The following is a 12,623-nucleotide window of genomic DNA, read 5'->3' as shown; positions in this document are numbered from 1 at the left end:
TCTCTACTTCCTTTACCAAGAGCTCCTTGACCAATGCTAAAACTGCCAAAGCTTTTGTGCGCGGTATCTATACCATTGTTGAATCTTCTTTTTGATTTGAAAATCACAGATCTCATGGTTTTTGAATTTCTTAGTGTGGAAAGTTATGGAGATGTGCTTTCAGATTCTGCTTCAAGGAAAGCGAGTCACTCAAAGAGAGCTCTTCTATAAACTGCTTTGTGATTCGCCTGACTACTTTTCTTCTCAGCTTGAAGTCAACCGAAGCGTCCAAGGTCTGATTTCTAGTGCCGCCACGTGTCATGGTTCTATTTTTAAAAATGTTTTTTTTTGTTTTGTTTTGTGCAGATGTGGTGGCACTTTTACGTTGCAGTAGATTCAGTCTTGGGATTATGGCTTCTACCAGAGGCCTTGTTGCTGGAAGGTTATCTCTACAAGTGAGTTAACACTAATGAATCATCATGTCTCTCTCTGTTTCTTAGCTAGGATTTCTGATCTCTGCCTATTTATCACATGCAGGAACCAGGTAAGGAAGCTGTAGACTGTTCAGCCTGTGGTTCTTCTGGGTTTCCTATCTCAGGAGACTTGAATTTGCTAGACAACACCATCATCACAAGCGATGCTCGCTATATCATTCTTGTCGAAAAGGTATTACTCTTTAGACATGACACAACATTAAATTATCCATGTAAGTTCACTGCTAGATCTGTTTTTTTAAGCATGCGATATTTCATCGGCTTGTGGAAGATCGTGTGTTCAATCACATTCCTTGTGTGTTCATCACTGCAAAAGGGTATCCGGACATTGCCACAAGGTCAAGAAAATCTTAAAAAATCAGATTTAACAAAAACCATGGTTGAAATGTAGTCATTGATGCTGAATAATAGCTTTTTGGAGGTTGAATGGTTTAGGTTTTTCCTTCATCGGATGAGCATAACATTTCCTCATCTCCCAATTCTTGCTCTAGTAGATTGGTGAGCACTAAAAATAAACATTCTTCTCTTTGTTTAAAGATAGAAGTTTAGTACTCATAACTGACAAGTCTGTCATTGCATAGGAATCCAGCTGGGTTAGCTATACTATGCACCTTCAAGTTTGGAAGCGTAGGAATGGGTCTTGAAGCTTACAGATATGGTAAATAAAGACTGCAGTATGAAGTGGATGTAATAATGACAGTCATCCAAGTCTCCTGTTCTGATAGGCCTTTTGGTTCTTCTGTAGCTTGCAATGTTAAGTGGATTGGGCTGCGAGGAGATGATCTCAACCTGATACCCCAAGAGTCTTTGGTTCCTCTTAAGCCAAAGGACTCGCAGATTGCTAAAAGCTTATTGTCCTCCAAAATCTTGCAGGTAAGCAAATATATATTGATTGAATGAAACTGAGAGTCGTCGAATCTCTACAAATTAAAACCCGACTCCACTTTTATTTGCTTCTGGCAGGAAAACTACAGAGAGGAGTTGTCACTGATGATCGAAACTGGTAAGAGAGCTGAGATAGAAGCACTGTATTGCCATGGTTATAACTATCTCGGGAAATATATAGCCACCAAGATCGTACAGGGCAAATACATATAACAACGCTTCACACTCCAGCATGTAAATTCCAGAAACACAATAGACAAGAGTTTGTTCTATATCTGCTCTTCAATAAAAGAGATTAGTTTTGACTTACTATGGTGAAGTTTTAATGCAGACTCTCAAAATTTCAAAATGAAAAGATATTTGTTATACATATGGCATGGTGGTGATTCAGTAACAAAACTTGCCCTAATCTCCACTGTCCTATGCAGGTAGTATAACGATAATTGTCCTCACTTGTTTTTAGATACGAGACTGATCTTCTTTCCCTCCACAATAAATTTCCCACTTCGCTCCAGCTGCAACAACGAGATCACGTCCAACATCAGTAAGAAATTGAGAAAAAAAACGATTTAGTTTACTAAATCCACAACTCAGTGTAGCACATAAAGTAATAACATGAGTAAAGATTAGTATTACCTTAAGTTTCAAGTAAGCAATAGCATCTTTCCTTGAAGAAAACTCCGAGAGAAGCGATGGTGCTTGTTCATCAATTAGAGATTTAAGCTGTTTCAGCTTCATGGATCCACCACTACCAGCTTCCTGAAAATTTTAAGACAATACGTGTTTCAGAGGAAGACAATAATAACTTTTCAAAGTTAAAATTGACAAAATACCTTTTTAAGAATCTGCTTGCACAGTTTCTTCAACTTGATTTTAGGTTCAGTGATTTCATCACGCTTCCTTTTTGCTGGGAGAGAATTTTCTATAACAGAGTCCTTGTCATCATCTTCTTCACTCTCTTCTTCTTCCTCTTCCTCTTCATCAGTATCGTCATCATCATCACTGTTATCAAAAGAAGTTTTCTTTCCTTGGTAACGAACACCAGCTATTTTCTTAGGCCGGTCCTTGATACCCAGTCCTTGTTTTCCAGCCGTGGCTTTATCCTGCATACATCATTTCCAGAGAGTTAAGATAACTCTTTTGTAAGAATAGCTTGAGAAGAAGAGGTAGACACATACCTGAACCATGTTGTAAAGATTCTCTTGATCGTCCTCACAAAACATTTTTCGCTCCTTAGACTTGGATGATTTCTTTTTGCCAGGCTTAGCTCCAAGAAGACCGCCCGAGACAAACCCGGATTTAAATCCCCACCAGTCTGAAGAAGGTTCTTCGATTTTCTGTTCTGTTCGGTTCAAAAGATCAATAGACATTTTTCAGGACAGCGAAATGAAAGTCGCACCAATTCAAGATTTCAAGACCAATTACACACACCTTCAACATCAGGATGTTGGTCCTCAGATATGATTTCAATCTCCATAGCATCATCGGCTATGTCACAAACCGCAGGAGAAGGCTCCTCAGTTCGCTTAACCTACACAACAGTAAAAACAATATAGACCAAGTTATACCAATCTGATAAAAAAATGCAGAAATAAACAATATGCAGGCGTTAGCAATAATCTTAATGGCCATGAATCAGGAGATCAAACAAGTAGAGAAATAATAGTAGAAAAGAAAGCTTACAAGTATGCCTTCAAGATCTTTAGAAGAGTAAGAATTGACAAGCTTCCCCTTCTCTCTACGTTTATACCTAATTACAGAACAACAAGACACAAAACACTCAAAACACAATGCCACCGAGAATGGCTAAAGAGAGAAACTTAAGAATAAGAAATGATGTAGCAACCTTCCTTGTGGACGAGTAACCTTAGCAACATTGGGCTTGACAGGCTCAGATTTGCCAGCTTCATCGTCACTTTCAGCTTCCTTCTCCGAAGCTGTTACATGCCACATAAACACAACTCATTAAGAAAATCCAAGCGACAGAACTTTAAAATAGTTAAAAGATAAGTATATATACCATCATCCTTCTTGATAGGTGCTGCTTGCTGCAAACAACACACAAGAATAAGGATTAAAATCATTTATAAAGAGATATCAGTAGAAAATAGACAAGCCATTACCACTTTCAACTTCTTGAGAATGTTATCAAACTGAGTAGTATCGAATGCCCATGGATTCGGCTTGTCAACACCAACACCTGCTCCCAAAGTTCAAATTTTTAAGTCGTATTACAGATGAATTATTCATCTAGCTCTATATACACACTACATTCTAACAAAAAATCAGAGATCAATAACTTGTTTGTGTATATACAAGTGCAAACATAGCTCTATTTCAAGTTTCCTAAAATCAGGCTTTGAGTATGTGTAATGGCCATTAAACACAATACATTAAGACAAAGAATAAGAAAGGAACAAACCGGTTGTGTCTTGCTTGTTCTTGACACGGACATAGCCTTTGATCCCTTGCTTGTCTTTACCAAGTCCTTCTCCTTCTTCCCATCCCTTTACACAAATATAACAACCATTCCGAAACAATTAGAAGTCTTTGTGAGAAATCACTAAGCTTAGATGATCATTTAGGCAAAAAACTGAACTCACCATCGATTTCATTAGGCGGAAAGCGGCGGATTCCTTTAGGATACCGACGTACTTTACTGGAGCTTCCGGCGCCGCCATCTTCTCTTCTTTGTTTCCGGCTATCGATCTAGATATTGCAGGTAAGTCCGTCGCCGTTTCGGTCAAAAGAAGAGAAGAGTGGGGAGGCGGAGGGAGTTTAGGACAAGCTGGGAGGAGCAAAACCTAAAACCGACAGAGATGATGAGCTATTACACTCTACGACGCGGCTTATTGTTAAGTTTAGTGGATATGCGACGTGATCGACGGTAGAGATCTAATCAGTCTTTTAATGGGCTATATTATAGGCCCAACGAAGAAGCCCACTAAGTATTTTATTTATTAAAAAAAAAGTGGCTGATTGGAATCAGAGGACAAAATGGGGGCTATGGCTACTTGTACTACTCAGCTATCTCCTTCTTCTTCGTCTCTGTTTCGCTCTCAAATTACGAAAAGACCATTCCTTTTCCCGCCGGCGAAGATCGACCGTCATGGGTTCTCACCACGGAGGCTAAAGTCTCTCTCTTTGTCCCATCGTTCTTCAGTCTCGGCTTCGGTTGCTTCCTCCGCCGAACCGGAGAAATCAACGAGAACACTTCCGTTTCGAGTGGGTCACGGGTTCGATCTGCACCGGTTAGAGCCGGGGTACCCTCTGATAATAGGCGGGATTGATATCCCTCACGATAGAGGCTGCGAAGCTCACTCCGATGGTACAAAAAAAAGTTTTGAGCTTTTTGTAATAGATTGAGGCTTTGAGCTTTGTTGATGATGTGGTGTTTTGTGTGGCAGGGGATGTGTTGCTCCATTGTGTAGTGGATGCTATCTTGGGAGCTTTAGGGCTTCCTGATATCGGTCAGATCTTCCCTGACTCTGATCCTAAATGGAAAGGAGCTGCCTCCTCTGTCTTCATCAAAGAAGCCGTAAGCTTTCCTACTACCCTTCCCTTTGCAAGCTGTTAGTTAGTTAGTTATGATTGGCTGTGAATGTTATTGATTGTATGGAAGCTTTAAAACTTTTAAATGATGATCACTTGTAATTAGCTCATCGTCACTTCCTAGGGAGTTGTCGAGTTGACATATTTATAACAGAAAAAAAAAATGTATCTTGAAACGGAGGTTGTGTGTTTGTCCTTTGTGTTTCAGGTGAGACTCATGGACGAGGCAGGGTACGAGATAGGAAACCTAGACGCCACTTTGATTCTACAGAGACCCAAGATAAGTCCACACAAAGAGACGATCCGATCCAATCTGTCCAAGCTTCTTGGTGCAGATCCTTCTGTGGTGAACTTGAAGGCCAAAACACATGAGAAAGTTGATAGCCTTGGAGAAAACAGAAGCATTGCAGCTCACACTGTTATTCTCCTCATGAAGAAGTGATTCAGATTTAATCATATTCCTTAATGTATCGATCTCATTATAAAAATATTTTGTTAAATGTAAATTTTACACATGGTGTAATCACCCTTTAGAGCCCTTATTTATCCCCTCTTAGCTACAATGAAAATCGAATCATCTGATGATGATGGTGATGAGATGATGATGATGATGATATTGATGATATGATGATGATGATAATATATTAAAATGGAAATTTGATTCTGTGTTCTTGGTCAGATTTAAATAAATTTGGAAATTGCGACTGGAGTTTCTTGTGACGTAGGCGTCTGTCTTTTTCATCTTCAGACATTTCATCACAAGAAAGCTATGATTTTCTTTTTGTTGATTTCATATATTAATATATAAAATATAGAAATCGAATAGGCAATTGCTTTTTTTTGGTTTATAATGCAAAGTTTTTATATGTACAGAACTAAACTAATACTTGTGAAATAAAAACATCCATGATGGAATCTAAAGCATCATTACTCGTCAGATGAAACACTAGTTTGAAGTCCACTTGTAACGAATATAAAAGTTACCATATGCCTCTTTTATTCACTTGAAACTCTTAGGAGATTATGCAGCCATTGTACGGGTCATGGTTGCATAGACAGATCTGATGATGCGTAGGAGTAGGACCATTGAAACTGTGGTTTCCACGGGAAACCTCCAACCTCTCACGTTCCTTTTCTTCCATCCTCTTCTTCTCGGCAGCAGCTGCAGCAGTTTCGGCCTCTTTTTTGGGATCGTAAGGTCCAAATGTGGCCATTTCAGCATTGGTCCATTCCTTTTCGAGTTTGGTGAGGAGCTTACTGCTGTCAAAATCTCCTATCACTGTCAGTTTTCCATCCTTTGAGTCCATGGTAATCGATGTAACCCCTAACAGCAACATGAAACATTTTGCAAAAAAAAAGAAAGAAAAAGCTAATGAGCAAGACAATGGGCAACAATAGAGTTTTGCATGACAATCAAAAGCTCTGTTTTCATTTAAAAACTCATGAACAAGACATATATCATTTTTTTTCTTTTGGGAAGGTTTCAGTCATAACCTATATTGCATCCCAAAACCAGAGAGAGAGAGAGAGAGAGTATGTGTATGTGCAGTTAAAAGCTTTGTTTCCAATTAATACGCATGGCAAAATACAATTAAATTTCAAACATTTGGAGCTTCAATTCATAACACACAAAGAATCCCAAGAACAGAACAGATTGAATCCCAAGACTGTCATGAACAAGACAAAACTAAAAGTTTTCATTTTTTTTTTGAATTCATAAACCATAAAGAATCCCGAAAACAGACTGAATGTGTGTTATCAAAAACTTTGGTTTCTCAATAAAAAGTCATGAACAAGATAAAGAAAGGACAAGAGTCATGTCTCATGGGTTTCAATTCATAACCCGTAAAGAACCCCAAAACCATAGAATGTATGTAATAAAAAGCTTTTGCTTTTCAGTAAAAAAAACTCATGAACAAGAAAAAAAGGTCGTCTTTTCAAAAGAAAAACTCAAGAACAAGGCCAAGATACAAAGAGAACTGTTTGATGATTGATGTGGATTACCATGGAAGTTAGCAACTGCGGCAATGATTCTCCTTTTTGATCTCTCGTCATGAACACCCATCATAACAACCATTTTCTGTAGAAAATATGAGAGAAAAAAAGACCAGTAATTAAAATACTCTAAGCCCATATAAATCAAAAGACTAAACTATTAATACTTTGTAAATAGGAGAAAATACCTTCATTTTCTTTATAGAACAGAGGAGAGAATATGAGAGAAAACCCAAAAAAAAGAAGCTTATTCTTAGAATGTAAACAAGGTCGATGATCTTTTTTTATATACCAAACAACAAACCGCCACATGAAAAGTGGCTTTAGAAGAAGATAACAGAACGAGACCAAAATTGCAAGTCTGCAACTATGAGATTTCGCACGCGCCTTGTCACTGATAGTTAACCAATTGAAATGGTTTTCTTCTCAAAATAAAACAAGAAAGTGGAGATACTCGCGAGAATTAGCGTGTGGGAATTTTCCAGCTTTACTTTTGTGTGTGTCTGTGTTCTTCTGTGCCAATTTCTATTCTTGTAATGGCAATTGATGTGTGACTACGGTCGATTATGTTAATCCTTTCTATTTTCAGTATTTACCTCTTCCTACCTTTTTTTATTTGGTCAAAGACATTATTGCAAAGCTCTGTTATTAGCTTCATCAGCTTTTAGTGCCCGCATACAAGTATCCCATGTTTTTTTTTTTTTTTTTTTGCAATCAAGTAAGTTTGTTTGCATTTTGCAATCCCAATGTTTTATTCCAGGCGATTCTTTCGGCTTATCTTATATATAAGATAGTTGATGTGTTGTCTTCTCATAACGGATCACTTTGCACTTTGCAGAAACAAACCGTTGTCCATTAAAAAAGCTTAAAATCTCAATAGACTATCATGCGAATTTATGTGGAACAAGCTCTGTTATGAGCAAAATATGAATTCTCAAAAAGAGGGGATAGCTTATTCATGCAGATTATTGACTAGAGGTGCTCTCTATAAAAACCATTTTCAATGGAAAGATGATACATTCACCGAGAATAAAAGATGTTTCTTGCTTGCTTTCTCTGAATCCGAAAGCTATAAAACCCATCAACTACTCTCTTAACTCTGTAGAGCAGCTTGAGCAATCTCGAGGGCTTCCTCCACTGAAGATGCGCTGGCTAGTTTAGCCTTATCGACAATAGGTTGACTTCTTGCTAGCTTTGGTAGAAGCTGAAACTCCTGTGTGAAGAAGATAATATACACAACAACGCAAGGCATTATTAAGCCCAAACATAGCTTTTATATTCAATTAATAAACCCCACATGTAATTGCAATGGTTCAGATTCATATGCTCGATTGAAATGAGGGAGTGTCTCTTACCTCTGGAGAACCACTTTCTACAAGAACACCTTTCAACCTGCCTGTGTTACCATATAATTACTCATCGAAGTTAGTTAAATCGCTAAAGCTATGTCCTAGCTAGTGCAATGGTCAAATAGTTGAGGTAAGAAAAAGTGGAAGGCATGATTTACCAGAATCAATCCAGAAGGTAGCGATCTTGGGATCGAAGTTGCCTACTTCAACTGCTTCTCCCACTGGCCAATATGAATCAGTGTGGCTTAGATTAGATACTGTGGAAATATTGATTAATTGGATGATTGTGTAATGTTTAGGTTCTAACAATATTTACCATTATCCCCAAAAAACTGCCACCAAACTTTTCTTGAGCTGCCTTCATACTCGAATACTCTTGAGTAGAAATACGGGAGATAATCGTATCTGCAACGATTTGTGCCAGACAAGAACTATTTAGGTTAAGAAGATATGTCTGAGGGATACACACAAGTCTACAGATTCATGCCAGGGTGCAAGAAGCTTACGTGTCAGTGTGTGCAGTGAGCAGAGATTTCACGCAGTGTTGTGCAGAACGGCGGGCATGATCAACATGTTCAACTCGGGTCATCCGATCATATATCTGTCCAACAGACAAAATAACATGATGAGTTTACACAAAACAGGCTTGGTCGCTTAACATGTCGTGTCAAGCAGCAGCAGCAAAGTACCTTCAAGGGGAAGGCTGCGACATCTCCAATAGCAAAAATTCCAGGGGTACTTGTCCTGAACAAGCCATCAACCTGTGGTTGAAGATGAGCTCTTATCAGCCTTTAGATTGCAGAAAATACTAATGTAATTGTAACTTCGAAAACTGATAATGGTGGAAATGATCCATTAGCATGTTTTGCGATAACAATACCTGAATACCTCCAATAGATTTGTTCATGGCCAAAGTTTCAAAGGGGCCAATAGCAGGCTTAGCTCCAATTCCGATCACAACCTGTAAAGTAAGGATACACAGGTTGAGCAGGAGCCAACACTTTATTCACCAGTCACAATTTCCATTTGAAAAAGAGTTGTTGAAGTTGCATCATTTTAAAATGAAAAAGTAAACTATACCGTGTCTGCCTCAATTGTAGACCCGTCAGCAAGCTTAACAGCTGTTACACGCCCATCCGAACCAGCTTCTAAGTTATTTATCGAAGCGCCCTGTCCAACAGAAAAGAGGAAGAAAGTTTACTCACTGTGTTCCTAAAATTCCTTAGGTTTACAGGAAAACAAATGCTTTCAGTCCAAAGCAATTATCGTGGGTTGATATCTTACCTTGACGAACTTAACACCATTTTGACGGTAGAGTTCTTCATATCTCTGAGCAAGTGATGGAGTGAACAATCTTTGCAGAAGCTGATCTTCTGGGAAGACAATCTATCGTTGCACAGGAGAAAAGCCCCAATGGCAGATTAAGTTAGTACATGCATGCGAAAAAATGCAACTTCATTCAATTATTATCTGAAAGTCTCCAGATAGTTTGTTTTAGGCTACTAAAAATATACTTCATCAGCAACACAATTTAGAGATTTAAGAGTCTAACGGAATACTAACGGTTGTATCTAGGTTCCACGCAACAGCAGCAGCAGCAACCTCCATGCCGATGTAGCCACCACCGACAATGACAACTTTCTTTGACTTTCCCTGAATCATATATTGAAAGGTTATTTGGTGCCAAGGGAGTTTAAGAGTTTCCTGATGAAGCGTTGTGAAACATTTCATATAGATGACAAGAGTAGTAAGATTGCCCTCAGCTAACCAGAGATGAAATAAGTGAATCAGCATCTGCAACCTCCCGAATATAGTGAACTCCAGGCAAGTTCCCACCAATTTTATCTGGGAACCTGCAATAGAAATAGAAACCGTATATTCAAATGGACAAGATCGAGAAGCCCTGGTGTTTTTTTTTTAATTGGAAAAAAGAATGTAGCATTTCACTCACCTAGAGGCAGTACAGCCAGTAGCGATAATAAGGGATCCATATTTTAACTGCTTCCCAGTGTTAGTTGTGAGGGTTTGCTTTTCAAAATCAGCTCCAGTCACTGGATCTTCATATATCATCTATTCCAAAACAAATGTAGAAGTTTAACACAAGAGAAGATCACAACAAAAACCACCCATGTAGATTCCAGAATTGGACGATTAAACAAACTTAAAAAATTCGGAAAATTCTCAGAAGAAGAAGAATAAAAACCTCAATCCCTTTCTCCTTGTACCAATCAGGTGTTTGCCTCTCTCCACCACCTCCAACACAAGTGTGAAAGCCCTGCGCACACATTAACAACCCTCAATATAAGTGAGAACGCCACTAATCACAAAATTAAACCATACAAAGCTTCAACTGAGAAACAAGCCAAAAACGATATACAAAATCTACCAGAACCCAATCCACAAAATTTCTATGTTTCCACCAAATAGCAATAAATAAAACAACTCAAATAAATATCAAATCAAACAGTAGTGTATAAGTGAACGATAGGCTTACTGGAAGACGAGCAGGCTTCTTCTCGGGAGGGAACAAGTAAGCTTTTGTCAAGGCAGGTCTCTCATAAGGTGCATAAGCCTAAACAAAAAAAATATGACAACAATCAAACAGAGAGTAGAAACCAAGAGCGATACGATACGATACTGAAGAATCGATTAGATTAACCTCTTTGGTGACAATACAAAGGCGACCATCGGCCATTCCATTTTCAACAAAGGTCCTTGCTGCATAACCCGCCGCATTACCTCCCCCTATTATCACAAACCTAACCGAACCAAGCAAACCAAAAGTTAGTTATACTCAATCCTCCGCCTCCACTAATTCCGTATAATATCCATAAATTTCGAGAATTACGAACTCACTCGCGATTCTCGTTAGCGAAGGAAGCAGTGACGATGCCTCTGGAGGCGATTCTGGAACCGATCGGAGAAAAACGAGCGGGGAGACGGCGAGCGAGGGAGGACGGAGAAGCCGGACACCAGAGAGACAGTCCGGTCTTCGCTGGCAACGTGGTGGATGCTAACGCCATCGCTCTTCTAACTGCAACCACAACAACAACAGAGGAATTCAATAGAGAGAGAGAGATTCGATCTAGGGTTTGAAATCGAGGAGGAAGGTGGTGCGATAGAGTGAGTGAGAGAGAGAGGGGACCTGGAGACATTTTATAAGAATGAAATAATTAAATTATTGAAGCGAGTGTGTGTGCGAGTCTCTCTGTAGTATTGGCTCTAGGACAAAGCTAAAGGGCATTAAGGGAGAGGCTAAATGAGTTCTTCGGTATTGCGATTGATCAAACGAAGACAGAGAGGATTATTGAAAAGATGGAGCTGACTTGTCTTTTTGCTTTTTTATTTATTTGTCCTTTAATGACCTTTTTTACTTTTTTTTTTGTTGATAAAGAAGATATATTGGTATATTCTTAACCAAGTTAACATATCAGTACACTGTTATTTTATTTTTAACTACATAAAATTTTGACTGATAAAAACCGTTATTCTGAAGAACAGCCTATGACATAGCGTTCTAGTTGTTGGTTGCATTTTATCTTCAAACTTACTATTTTAAAGAAAAAATGGGAAAAACATTTATCTAGTGACTTCCTTTATTTTTTTGTCTGCAAAAAGAATATTTCAAATATATTAATTTTCAGATTTATCGTTAATTATCATTGACATCTTTATTTTTAAATAATTTTATCTAACTATTTTATTTTAACAAAATCTAAAAAATACTGTTTAACATAAATTACACATTATCATGTAATAAAATTATTACATATAACATAAATAGATAAAAATAACATTAGATTGTATTAAATAAAATTATTCATTTTCTGCAAATGATTAAACTAATGTGTTTTTAAGTTTGAAATAAGCTTCAATATCCTAGAATCTGCTAAATCAATAGCCTAGTGCATATCAGTACACTATTTTTTTGGAGAAATAAATACACTATATTTATTTTTAATTACACACATTTTTGACTGATAAAACCGTTATTTTAAAGAACAGCCCATGACATAATTGTTGGTTGCATTTTTATCTTCAAACTTGGTTTTTTTGTCAACTTCAAACTTGTTATTTTAAAAGAAAAAATGAAACACCATTTCTCTAGTTACTTGCTTCATTTTTTTGTCTGTAAAAAATATTTCAAATATATTTATTGTCAGATTTATCATTAATTATCAAGGACATCTTTTAATTTTAAAATTTTACTAATTTTATCCAACTATTTTTTTAAATTACTATTTAATATCAAATAAAACATTATCATATAGTACAATTATTATATATTACATAAATAGATAAACATAACATTAGATTGTATAAATTAATAAATATACATTTCTGCAATGATTAACTATAGTTTTCATAA

At 37.4% G+C, this 12,623-nt stretch overlaps 5 protein-coding genes across 5 annotated transcripts; 2 read left to right on the top strand and 3 right to left on the bottom strand.

Moving 5' to 3' along the window:
• The first annotated feature begins 8 nt into the window (after positions 1-8).
• Positions 9-1,576, top strand: LOC130499726 (meiotic recombination protein SPO11-2-like). Its single transcript, XM_056994078.1, has 9 exons — positions 9-63; positions 135-272; positions 346-434; positions 517-645; positions 717-811; positions 909-971; positions 1,055-1,131; positions 1,219-1,346; positions 1,437-1,576. The coding sequence occupies exons 2-9, from the start codon at positions 146-148 to the stop codon at positions 1,569-1,571; spliced, it is 843 nt and encodes a 280-aa protein (XP_056850058.1). The 5' UTR covers positions 9-63; positions 135-145; the 3' UTR covers positions 1,572-1,576.
• On the bottom strand, positions 1,563-4,162 carry LOC130499725 (G-patch domain-containing protein 1-like). The gene is made up of 11 exons (XM_056994077.1): positions 3,962-4,162; positions 3,781-3,865; positions 3,482-3,558; positions 3,379-3,406; positions 3,205-3,295; positions 3,042-3,108; positions 2,790-2,889; positions 2,537-2,700; positions 2,192-2,461; positions 1,995-2,117; positions 1,563-1,873 (listed from the first exon to the last, which is right to left on the bottom strand). The coding sequence occupies exons 1-11, from the start codon at positions 4,037-4,039 to the stop codon at positions 1,808-1,810; spliced, it is 1,149 nt and encodes a 382-aa protein (XP_056850057.1). The 5' UTR covers positions 4,040-4,162; the 3' UTR covers positions 1,563-1,807.
• A 171-nt stretch (positions 4,163-4,333) lies between these two features.
• On the top strand, positions 4,334-5,452 carry LOC130499727 (2-C-methyl-D-erythritol 2,4-cyclodiphosphate synthase, chloroplastic-like). Its single transcript, XM_056994079.1, has 3 exons — positions 4,334-4,686; positions 4,766-4,896; positions 5,119-5,452. The coding sequence occupies exons 1-3, from the start codon at positions 4,356-4,358 to the stop codon at positions 5,350-5,352; spliced, it is 696 nt and encodes a 231-aa protein (XP_056850059.1). The 5' UTR covers positions 4,334-4,355; the 3' UTR covers positions 5,353-5,452.
• Positions 5,453-5,733: 281 nt separating this feature from the next.
• On the bottom strand, positions 5,734-7,445 carry LOC130499728 (heavy metal-associated isoprenylated plant protein 15-like). The gene is made up of 3 exons (XM_056994080.1): positions 7,094-7,445; positions 6,915-6,990; positions 5,734-6,234 (listed from the first exon to the last, which is right to left on the bottom strand). Exons 1-3 carry the CDS (start codon positions 7,097-7,099, stop codon positions 5,924-5,926), a joined length of 393 nt encoding a protein of 130 aa, XP_056850060.1. The 5' UTR covers positions 7,100-7,445; the 3' UTR covers positions 5,734-5,923.
• A 291-nt stretch (positions 7,446-7,736) lies between these two features.
• On the bottom strand, positions 7,737-11,551 carry LOC130499724 (monodehydroascorbate reductase, chloroplastic/mitochondrial). The gene is made up of 17 exons (XM_056994075.1): positions 11,400-11,551; positions 11,111-11,288; positions 10,914-11,013; positions 10,749-10,826; positions 10,458-10,529; positions 10,206-10,324; positions 10,023-10,107; positions 9,818-9,907; positions 9,539-9,640; positions 9,335-9,424; positions 9,135-9,215; positions 8,944-9,015; positions 8,761-8,855; positions 8,571-8,659; positions 8,413-8,475; positions 8,261-8,301; positions 7,737-8,118 (listed from the first exon to the last, which is right to left on the bottom strand). Exons 1-17 carry the CDS (start codon positions 11,407-11,409, stop codon positions 7,999-8,001), a joined length of 1,485 nt encoding a protein of 494 aa, XP_056850055.1. The 5' UTR covers positions 11,410-11,551; the 3' UTR covers positions 7,737-7,998.
• Positions 11,552-12,623: the final 1,072 nt, after the last annotated feature.

Source organism: Raphanus sativus, chromosome 9, assembly GCF_000801105.2.
Source record: "Raphanus sativus cultivar WK10039 chromosome 9, ASM80110v3, whole genome shotgun sequence".
In the NCBI taxonomy this organism is placed as follows: Eukaryota; Viridiplantae; Streptophyta; class Magnoliopsida; order Brassicales; family Brassicaceae; genus Raphanus; species Raphanus sativus.
Note: the sequence above shows the minus strand (reverse complement) of the source record. Positions and strands in the feature narration are given on the sequence as shown.